The 10824-nt window shown below is 59.3% G+C and overlaps 2 protein-coding genes across 5 annotated transcripts in view; one reads left to right on the forward strand and one right to left on the reverse strand.

The window, feature by feature from the left end:
- The window catches only part of PC (pyruvate carboxylase), a 90053-nt gene extending 84045 nt beyond the window's left edge, over positions 1-6008 (forward strand). For both annotated transcript variants that reach the window (XM_090257950.1, XM_090257951.1), the window contains exons 11-21: positions 1253-1397; positions 1746-1835; positions 1924-2145; positions 2595-2751; positions 3321-3561; positions 3696-3945; positions 4161-4405; positions 4487-4666; positions 4742-4990; positions 5236-5376; positions 5452-6008. In XM_090257950.1, coding sequence (XP_090114076.1) covers positions 1253-1397; positions 1746-1835; positions 1924-2145; positions 2595-2751; positions 3321-3561; positions 3696-3945; positions 4161-4405; positions 4487-4666; positions 4742-4990; positions 5236-5376; positions 5452-5700 — 2169 coding nt within the window. In that variant the 3' untranslated portion in view covers positions 5701-6008. The remainder of the gene's footprint in view (positions 1-1252; positions 1398-1745; positions 1836-1923; positions 2146-2594; positions 2752-3320; positions 3562-3695; positions 3946-4160; positions 4406-4486; positions 4667-4741; positions 4991-5235; positions 5377-5451) is intronic.
- Positions 6009-7744: 1736 nt separating this feature from the next.
- Positions 7745-10813, reverse strand: RCE1 (Ras converting CAAX endopeptidase 1). Of its 3 annotated transcripts, none has more exons than XM_090257954.1 (8): positions 10595-10813; positions 10343-10445; positions 10182-10265; positions 9851-9929; positions 9192-9359; positions 9001-9072; positions 8668-8730; positions 7745-8362 (listed from the first exon to the last, which is right to left on the reverse strand). In XM_090257954.1, the coding sequence occupies exons 1-8, from the start codon at positions 10777-10779 to the stop codon at positions 8127-8129; spliced, it is 990 nt and encodes a 329-aa protein (XP_090114080.1). In that variant the 5' UTR covers positions 10780-10813; the 3' UTR covers positions 7745-8126. The 3 variants fall into 3 exon arrangements, with proteins under 3 accessions (XP_090114080.1, XP_090114082.1, XP_090114081.1); XM_090257956.1 differs by having other exon boundaries at positions 10182-10261; positions 10595-10792; XM_090257955.1 differs by lacking the exon at positions 8668-8730.
- Positions 10814-10824: the final 11 nt, after the last annotated feature.

Consider the following 10824-nt stretch of genomic DNA (forward strand, 5'->3'; position numbering starts at 1 on the left):
CAGGGCTGTAGCCATGTGATCATAGCACACACACTGGAATCCCAGCTGCATGGCCACCTGGCCTCATAGTCACAGGGCATCTCACAGCGCTGGCTGGCAACCCCCCTGCGCAGCTTCTAGGTTGGACTTTCCCTATCGCAGCTTCATATCATCACCTGGCTATTTAATGAGCAGAACCAAGGGGGCCCGTGTGCGCAATACACAGGGACATGGGTGCCTAAGACATCACCCTGCCCCTCAAAATGCTTCCAGGCATGTGAGAAATGCAGCTATTCCAAAGGACAAAGCCGAGGGAGGAGCTTTCTGACAGCTGATCCCTTGGAGGCCTGAGGCCTGCGGCCTGCTAGAAAGCAGAGCCAGCTCTGCTGGGAGGGAGGGAGCTGAGGACAAAGGCCTTTGACCTCAGACTTCTAGGAAGAGCTTACCAGGCAGGCGCAAAGGTGGGAAAGCCCAAGGCAAGCCAGGCATGGCCAGAGATGGCCCTGGCAGAATAGCCTGGCTTCACCAGTGACATGGGAGGAGGGCGTGGTGAGGGGGACAAGTCACAGGTTTGGACTGGGCAGACAGCTAGGTGCCCACTAGCAGACAGAGAACAGGGTGAGGAAGCTGGTTCTGGGCTTGGTGAGCTTGTATGAGGTACACAGGAGAGGTGCCCAGGAGGCACTTCCACTCCAGGTCTTGGTCCTGGAGCGGGAGGCCAAGGCTGGGGCTGCCCAGGGAGAGCCTGCTGTGAGAGGCCAGTGACAGCTTGGAAACTCCATCCTGCAGGGGCAAAAGGAGCCCCCAGGGAGGAGGAGGAGGGGGCAAGATGTCTGGGAGGTGCCACTGCGCTTAGCCACAGGAGGGGCTTTAGTGAGAATATCACTGTGTTGGGGGTGGGGGCCAGTCTGTGGAAGGGAGGGGCCTCTTTCAAGAAGCCTGACTGGGAGGGCAGGAGGCTGGCTGCTTGGTGCCTCCGAGCTGTGGGAGGCATGGAGGCGCTTGTTTTCAGATCCCTGAGGAAGGAGGAGGTGGGAGTCAGCACATGCTCTGCGGGGAACGAGGAGGGAGGAAGTGGGCTCAGCCCCCTGACAGCGTAGGGAACTCTGCCAGAAGGCGGATGGTGGTGGGGAGATGGGGGAATTCCACTCCACAGGGAGCTTGGCATCCTGGGGAGCTTGGGGAGCTGTGCTGGCCTGGGTGGCATCCTCAGCGTCTTCTGTCCCTGTTCATGCTGAATGGTGACACCTTCCCACCCATCTCTGTCCTGTAGACCAACATCCCCTTCCTGCAGAACGTGCTCAACAACCAGCAGTTCCTGGCGGGCACCGTGGACACCCAGTTCATTGACGAGAACCCGGAGCTATTCCAGCTGCGGCCCGCACAGAACCGGGCCCAGAAGCTGCTGCACTACCTCGGTCCGGCCCCGACCCTGCCCTCCTCTCCCCTCCCAGATGCTTCTGTCCTGGTCCCCTACCCAGAGAGCTTCCTAGCGCCCCTGCCCTCAGTCTGGTCCTTCTTTGCTTTGCCTTCCCACCCTGCCCACCATCTTTGCTCCTGACTTTAGAGACCCCCTTTTCTATTCACATGGCCTCAACAGGTCCCCACTGCCTAGACACAGGAGGGCCTGGCTTTGGAGAGGACAGGGGCCAGCTGTCCTGGGGAACCTGGAGGGAACCCCCACCTCCAACCCCACCTACTTTGCTCCTGCCCTCAACTTAGACTTAGCCCAACCTGCCCTGATCCACTGCCCATTCTCCCTGCAGGACATGTCATGGTGAATGGCCCAACCACTCCAATCCCCGTCAAGGCCAGCCCCAGCTCCACAGACCCTGTTGTCCCTGTGGTGCCCATAGGTAGGTGAGATCCATTCTGCCAACTCGGGGGGGGGGGGGGACAGGGATGCCACCTGCAGGATGAGTGCTAATACCCGGTCTGCCCTAGGCTCGCCCCCGGCTGGTTTCAGAGACATCCTGCTGCAAGAGGGGCCTGAGGGCTTTGCTCGAGCTGTGCGGAACCATCAAGGGCTGCTGCTGATGGACACGACCTTCCGGGATGCCCACCAGTCGCTGCTGGCCACTCGCGTTCGAACCCACGACCTCAAAAAGATTTCCCCCTATGTTGCCCACAACTTCAGCAAGCTCTTCAGCATAGAGAACTGGGGAGGTAGGCTGGAAGGTGGGGCAGTACCTGGCAGGAACTGGGCACCCACAGTGTGGCTAGGGGGAGCTGGAGACATTAACATCGAGGGAACTGGTAGGAACTGAACAAGGAGCAGTGTAAGTTTTTTCAGCAAACAGTAACTGGTGCCCACTCTGGCCAGGCCTGGTGCCAGGTGAGATCAAAGCTGAGACCCAGGCAGCTCAGGGCCAGAGGGTGAACGTTAATCACAGCACAGAGAACTGGGTGGGGGCTGTTAAAGAAAGGACAGAGAGAGCCTGTATCCCCCCTTCGCCCCCCCGAGATCACTAAAGGAAAGAGTCTGAGATTTTGGGTGGGAATATGAGGTACCCTGAAGCAGGGCCTGGCATTAGGGCCAGAGCCTCAGAGCTGCAGGGTGTGGTGGGGTCCCTGGGACATGTGGGGCTGACTTGGACCTCTTGGTCCCTGTGCAGGAGCCACGTTTGATGTTGCAATGCGCTTCCTGTATGAGTGCCCTTGGCGGCGTTTGCAGGAGCTCCGGGAGCTCATCCCCAACATCCCGTTCCAGATGCTTCTCCGGGGGGCCAATGCCGTGGGCTACACCAACTACCCCGACAATGTGGTCTTCAAGTGAGCCTGGGGCTGGGTGGGCAGACACCACGTGGCATGGCCCAGTAGGTGCCAGGCCACACTGCAATGGCCTCTGCTCCCCACAGTAGGCTCAAAACCAAGCCTCCCAGTAGCTGCACTGGTAAGGGCTATTTGGAAATGTCATGAAATGCGGAATTACAGAGAACAGGAATGGCTTCTAGATCACAACAGTGGAGGTCCTAAGAAGGCAGGTGACTTGTCCCAGGCCATGTGGTGTAGTGTTGGGGCTGGAACCTGACCTCAGGACTTCCTGTTCAGTGCTTTCTCCCTCAGCCTTTCATTCCTTTGAAAAGCAAAGAACCCCCAGCTAACAGTTCTGACCTGGGCACAGCTAGTGCCGGACGTCTCTAGGACCACCCTGCCCAGCCCAAGCTGCCCTGGAGGGGCCCCTGTCCACACTGTGGTACCCACCCCTGCTCTGTGGACAACACACCTCTGGCCAGGCCTGACCCTCACTCATACCCCAGGGGCTGCAGGTGGGCCAGGGGCCAGAGGATGTGTGGGGTGAGCGTGATGTGGCTAACCCCTGGGCTTTCCTACCCACTCAGGTTCTGTGAGGTGGCCAAGGAGAATGGCATGGATGTCTTCCGGGTCTTTGACTCCCTCAACTACCTGCCCAATCTGCTGCTGGGCATGGAGGCAGTGGGCAGGGCCGGCGGCGTGGTCGAGGCCGCCATCTCTTACACGGGTGATGTGGCCGATCCCAGCCGCACCAAGTACTCGCTGCAGTACTACATGGACTTGGCTGAAGAGCTGGTGCGAGCTGGCACCCACATCCTGTGCATCAAGGTGCCTAGGCCCAGCCTCCCCTCCAGCAGTCCCCCCACTTTCCCACCGCCTCTGACTCCCTCCCAAATTCCCCCCCACCTCCTCCACCGTGCACAAACGTGCCCCCTTCCTACCATCTTTTCCTCTTCCCCCAGGACATGGCAGGGCTGCTGAAGCCGGCGGCCTGCACCATGCTGGTCGGCTCCCTCCGGGACCGCTTCCCGGACCTCCCGCTGCACATCCACACCCACGACACATCAGGGGCTGGCGTGGCAGCCATGCTGGCCTGCGCTCAGGCTGGGGCTGATGTGGTGGATGTGGCATCTGATTCCATGTCCGGGATGACTTCACAGCCCAGCATGGGGGCCCTGGTGGCCTGTACCCGAGGGACTCCCCTAGATACAGGTAGGAAGAGGGGCAGCCCACGGCCACTCCCCTCTGAAAGCCACAGCCCCGACCAGTCCAAGTCTGGCCTATCCTAGGCTTCAAATGCTCTTGCCTGGCCTTGCCTTCCACCACCTCAGTCTGAGCTGGGACCCGAGCTGCCCTGGGGTCCTGGGAGGAGCAGCTGAGAGTTCAGCACATTTCCACCCTCTCCCCTGCCTCTGGCCTCCCTGCAGGGGTACCCCTGGAGCGCGTGTTTGACTACAGTGAGTATTGGGAGGGGGCCCGGGGACTGTACGCGGCCTTCGACTGCACGGCTACCATGAAGTCTGGCAACTCAGACGTGTACGAGAATGAGATCCCAGGCGGCCAGTACACCAACCTGCACTTCCAGGCACACAGCATGGGGCTTGGCTCCAAGTTCAAGGAGGTCAAGAAGGCCTATGTGGAGGCCAACCAGATGCTAGGGGACCTCATCAAGGTGAGCCACACCGTGTCCTTACCTATGCTTCTGGGCCTCTGTATGGTGCCTGGCACCCTAACCCAGGGCCCATCTCCTCAGGTGACACCCTCCTCCAAGATCGTGGGGGATCTGGCCCAGTTCATGGTGCAGAATGGGTTGAGCCGGGCAGAGGCCGAGGCCCAGGCAGAAGAGCTGTCCTTCCCCCGCTCTGTGGTGGAGTTCCTGCAGGGCTACATCGGCATCCCCCATGGGGGATTCCCTGAGCCCCTTCGTTCCAAGGTAGGGAAGGCCCAGACCAATGGGAGGTGGGATTGGGTGCAAGAATTAGGCCTGACCCTCTGCTGTGCTCCCCAGGTGTTAAAGGACCTGCCAAGGGTGGAGGGGCGGCCTGGAGCCTCCCTCCCTCCCCTGGACCTGCAGGCGCTGGAGAAGGAACTGACAGAGCGGCACGGGGAGGAGGTGACCCCGGAGGACGTGCTCTCAGCAGCCATGTACCCTGATGTCTTCGCCACCTTCAAGGACTTCACTGCCACCTTTGGCCCCGTGGACAGCCTCGATACCCGCCTCTTCCTGCAGGGTCCCAAAATTGCAGAGGAGTTTGAGGTCAGTGGCTCTGTATCTATGTACACTCCAGCCAAGGTGCCCTGCCCCCCTCCCTTAAGGACCCCAGCACATCTAGAGTGCCAAGTCGGCTTGGCTGTCACCAGGCCTCCAGAGCTGTGGGTACACAAAGCACCCTTGGGAGACCAAGAGGCCAGGCCTTTATTAGGAAGGAGCCGAGACACACAGCAGGGCTGCTCTCCCTGCCCTTGCCCCTTCTGCTCTGAGCGCCCGCACCCTCCCTGCAGGTGGAGCTGGAGCGGGGCAAGACGCTGCACATCAAAGCCCTGGCTGTAAGTGACCTGAACTGGGCTGGCCAGAGGCAGGTCTTCTTCGAGCTCAATGGACAGCTGCGGTCCATTCTGGTCAAGGACACTCAGGCCATGAAGGTACAGCTCCCCGTCCCAGCTAGGTGGTGGGGACAGGCAGGGCCTGGTGTCTCATGTCCTCTCTGCCACCTGCAGGAGATGCACTTCCACCCGAAGGCTCTGAAGGATGTGAAGGGCCAGATCGGAGCACCCATGCCTGGGAAGGTGATAGATATCAAGGTGGCAGCAGGGGACAAGGTGGCCAAAGGCCAGCCCCTATGTGTGCTCAGTGCCATGAAGATGGAGACTGTGGTGACCTCACCCACAGAGGGCACTGTCCTCAAGGTCCACGTAACCACAGACATGACCCTGGAGGGTGATGACCTCATCCTGGAGATTGAGTGACCCTGCTGGACTCGCAGCCCTGCCATCCCCACCCTCAGCCTTCTACAGCCACCGTGCTGCCTGGGCAGGCCCCGCCAGCCAGTGCCCCACGGGCAGGAAGGCCTCGCCCCGAGATCCTGTCCTCAGCTGCTTGCAGCAGCAGGCAGTGCTTGCAGCGGCCATCCCCCTCCCCAGCCATCTGTCCCTTCCCTGCTGGTGGACGGTAGCTCACACATTCACCTCTTGCCAAATAGGGTCCTGTCTTTGCTGGAGACTGCAGGTAGTGGCACAGGTGGGCCTGGGACCCAGGAGAGCGGGAGGGCCGGAGGGGGGGGGGTCCGACCTCTGGGGGGGTGGGGGGGGAGGAAACCTACACCCCAGGTCTTAAGAACTTTGCTCAATAAAACTGACTTTCCCCTGCACTCCATGGTGGGTCTTTTGCAGCCCATCTCACGTGCCACTCAAGAGAGGGGCAGGGCTTCCCGACTCCTCAGACCAGCTGTAACTTCCTCCCTGGAGGGTAGTGAGGGTGACGGTAGTGGCCTTGATTTAAGCCACGACCTACTGTATACACACCCCAAACAGGATTAGCCAGGCATTACTGAGAGCTTGGGGGTGGGATGGGTGGGGTAAGTGGGGCCTATTAAGTCAGGTCATCACCTTCACCCATTTTATGGACACAGATGGAACTACAGGAAGGTTCAATAACTTGCCCAGGATGTCGCAGCTAGTAAGAGGCAGAAAGGGCTCAAACCTAGGTTGTCAGGGGACCTGTCTCCCAACCACACTGCTTCCCTTTGTAAACCCCGGGCCAACCTCCCACCCATTCTCTCAGCCCTGGATGCAAATTGGCACCGGTTCTGGGAGGTGGGTGAGACCCTTACTGGAGGAACTTTTGGGTGTGACTTTGGGAGGTTAGGAGCACTGGACTGAGAGTCCTAGGATCTGATCCTGCCCACCCCCCACTACCAGCTCTCAGAAGAATCCTATCCTGAGCCCCAGTTCCCTCACCTGCATGGTGAGACAGCCACCCTGCCCGCGTCATTGTACAGGGGAGGGAGGCTAGCGAGGGGATGGTGGGTGATGTATTGAGGGTCAGTTCCTGAGCACGAATGTGAGGAAGGGGTATGGCAGAGCCCAGGTACTCTGACCCCAGCCTCCAGGGGACCATCCCGGCACCCTGCCAGCCCATGCTCTCAGGGTACCACAACTTACTCTCTCCATGGGCCTGGGCTGCCTCCTCTCTGGACTCCAAGATTCCAAAGACCCTCTGATCAGGCCCGCGCTTACTCCCTCTGCCTCTCCAACAGCTGCTGCACAGAACTTTCCAGCAAGGTAGGCGTGTGACTGTCATGATGCCCTTTCAGATCCAGGTGAATGTAGTTTAGTCACTGCCAACCCGGGGGCACCATGGGGAGTGACTGCACATCCATGTCCTGAGTTCCTCAGGGAGTGGGACTCAGAACATGCACGTTAAGTTTGGAATGGGACCTGGAAGCCATTCCAAAAACAAGAGGAAGAGCTGAGGATGCCAGCAGGCGCTAGGAAGAAACCCTGGGCTAGTGCTGCTCAGCGGGGCTGCCGCCCTCAGGGCTACAGCATTTGTTCCGGTTCCTCCCGGGACCAGACCAGTAGCACGGCAGCAGAGGTCCGAGGTGCAGAGCCAGGAAAGCTGCTATTTGCAGGTGCCTCTGAACTGGTTCTGCTCACGTTGTAGCTCTGTTTCTTCTTATGTAACATTAGGCTGGTGGACTTTGGGGAGATCCTAGTAGAGGCCCCATAGTGGAATCCTCAACCCTCTCAGTGGACACGGGTTAGAGGCTCTATCACTGGGGTCCCCACATGCTGACCCTGGTAGCCAGGTCACAGGCTGGGATGAGTCGGGCTCATACCTGGTACCTGCAGGCCTAGGCCCACCTGGGCTGACTTGGGCTGGCCTCAGGAAGGAAGCTACAAGACCCAAGGCAGCCAGAGGCCCCCATCCTGACCCTACTGCAGGGAACTGTCCCTACCAGGCACACTCCCAAGACCCAAATAGTCTAATTCCCAAAGGTTCAAAGCCATGTTACCCAAGTTAAATCTCTTTAATATCCCAATACAAAGTCCTGATGCAAAAAGACAATGAGAAAACCCTGGGAAGTTGGGGGGAGGGGATCTGTAAATTCTATCCCCAGCAGCTTTTCCGGGGCACAGGAGCTCAGAGAAACAGTCCACAGCGAGGAACGGAGTGCATGGCTCCTGGGACCTGCTCCCCAACCCCCCGTCTGAGAGGGACCCCACCTTTCTGCTCCTTTCTCTTGGTCCCTGGGATTCAACTAGCTCTGGCTTCAATCCCCTACAAAAATTCCTGAGATCTCGGGATCCCAGCCAGCTCCTCCCCTGCAGGACCCCTTGATGGGGAGGGGCTGAGGAGCCCATGAGAGTTCATAGGTGTACAGGAGCATGGGTCAGGAGCATAGGGGAGCCTCTGAGTCCCCTGCCCGCTCCAAGAGCACACAAAGGGGAAGACTGCCGTAGAGCTTGGGGTCCGTGAGGGGCTGGAGCAGAAGCAGGAAGAGTCCTACACCCAGGGCATAGCCTGCCAGCAGGGGCCGCCTCTGTGGATGCTCCAGGGCTGCACAGACGGCAGGGAAGCCCATGTAATTGCAGAAGGAGTGGCAGAGAACCGGCCCAATCAGGTGTCCTGGGGAGGGGAGACAGAGCGGCTTGCCGAGCAGCCCCACCCCCTCCTCCAGCCCTTCTGGGGCTAATGACCGTCATTCCCTGGAACAGGAGATCAGTGCCCCACCTGCCCACCTACCCACACACCACAGCCTCTGCTTCCTTCCACCTCTCAGACCTCACCAGGCTGAGGGGCTTTGGCTCAGCCTGGCTCAAGGGCTGTAGTTAAAAATCTTGTTGCTCCTAGAATAAACAGTCTCCCCATTCTCCCACCCACTCCTGTGGGCCCCTGAGCCCCCGGGGACACGTGAGAGAATGAGGACCAACCTGTGCGAATGAAGAGGAAAGCAGTGTAGGCACCGAAGACAGCTGTGTAGGAGAACTGGAACGCTGGAGATGGGGAGGCCGCGAGTGACCACACCTGCATGCCCTTCCTGTCCCAGCACTAGAGGCTCGTCAGCCAGAGACATCCCCTTCCCTCTGGGGGCAATGACTGCCTCCTCCAGTACCTATGGCTGTCCTCTACACCCCAAGTCCCCATGGTCTGCAGCCCCTTTGATACTACAGACCTCATCCCAGCTCTTTTTTCCAGAGTTGCTGTTAGAGGCACCTCACACACCCCAACCCAGGACTGCCCCAGGCATGCTCTCTAGGACTCACCTGCAGACAAGAAGATGCTCCCCACACTGCTCTGGCGGAATCGGAGCTGCTCAAAAATGTGGTGAAAATGGGCTGGGAAGAAGGTGAGAACCATGTCACATTGCTCCCAGCCTGCCCTACCCTTGCCCCACGCCCCATTCTCAGCTCTCATGCTAGGAACATCTCAGCTGGACCAAGTTGGAGAGACTCACCAACTCCAAAGAAAAGTGGGCAGGTGAACACAGCAGGGCCCAGGCCAGTACACGGTGCTAACATGGGCAGCATGCAGGCCCGGAACACCAGCTCCTCTGTCAGGGGTGCAATCACTTGGTTCCGAAGCCAACGCATGTCTGTGAGGCAGCGGGCCCAGGACTGAGGGGCTAGGGAAGAGATTCAAGACACACAACGTGTCGCTAGCTGTTGAACACAGAGACCATAGAGGCCCCAAGGGCCCCTCCCACTACATTTTCCTGGCCAAACTCAGGTTAGTCATTCATACTCGGAATAGCTAAGCATGCAGCTTTATCAGTGTAAGACAATGTCTCAAGAAGATTGAATGGGAAGCCATCAGTAGTTGAGACGGGATGTCTGGAACATCAAAATCTTCCCAAGACCACCTCTGGCTTGGAGAAGCCAAAGGTTAGGGGAAGCAGGGAAGATGATCTCTAATCCACACCACGTACCCTTCTAGAGGTCCCTAGGGAGTTCCTTGACCATCAGAAGACAACTCTTAGAGGACACCTGCTATATGTTCCCACTGACTGATAAATAAAACACAAAACATCTCACGTGTTCAACTCTCATCCCAATTCCCTCTGTCCTGGATCCACTGTCTGCGTACTTTTCTCAGCCCTCAGCCCTGAGGACTCACCTAAGACAACTTTCAACCCATCTGCCAGGTCACAGGGGCAATCCATGGACAGCTGTATCAGTGGGCCCAGAAAAAGGATCTGGAAACACAAAAACCGGAGCAATCAAATGAAAGGCTTAAACTATAACCCACTGCCTTTGCCGAGACAAGGTCTTGAGCTTCCTCTTCTCTGTCGGATTTCCCACCCTTGCATACCCGCGGGCCTCGAACCACCTCACAATTCCTGTCTCCCATCAGGCAGAAACTAGACACAATCAGGATAAGAAAAAAGGTCACAGAAAGGGACGCCGCACCAATAACAAAGACCAGAGGCAGAGGGTAGAGGACTCACCATGGTCAGCAGCAGGGGTAGCAGCGCTGCTGGGAAAATGCCCTCCAGCCTGAAGCCCATCAGGGTGAGCAGGGATGTGCCTGGCTGAGCCACAGGAAAGGGGGCATCAGTCTTGTTCCCTCCGAGCTCCCCCGTTGCCCTCTCCCCCGCCGCCTCCGCACCTGGATGCCAGTGAGTTCCCTCCAGAGCAGCACGCAGAGGGGCGAGAGACTGGACACCACCAGGACACTGGTGAAGCGCCGCTTGATGACGGCAGGGTGGTCCCTACGGAGGGGGCATTATGTTCAGGGGGCCCACCGTCGCCGCCTGACAGCTCGGCCCCGCCCTCGGCTCGCCCACGCTCCGCCCCGCAGCCCCGCCTCACGAAGGCGCAGGTTCCGCCGCGCGCGCCCGGGCGCGCACAGCCCCCGCACCTGGGCAGCTCGCTCTTCCACACGTAGAGGCTGCCCACGTAGGAGCAGGCGAGGCTGAGGCAGGAGAACACGGACACCCAGCAGCACAGCCCGGGGCCCGGGCCGCCCAGAGCCGCCGTCTCAGGCTGCCGCTCCGGCCGCGACACAGACAGCAGACGCAACCCGTCCCCGCCCAGCGCCGCCATCGCGCCCGGGCCCGCGGCGCGCACCAGTGACGGAACCCGGCGCCT

Source organism: Furipterus horrens, unplaced genomic scaffold (genome assembly GCF_987537825.1).
Source record: "Furipterus horrens unplaced genomic scaffold, mFurHor1.1.pri manual_scaffold_2, whole genome shotgun sequence".
Lineage (NCBI taxonomy): Eukaryota > Metazoa > Chordata > Mammalia > Chiroptera > Furipteridae > Furipterus > Furipterus horrens.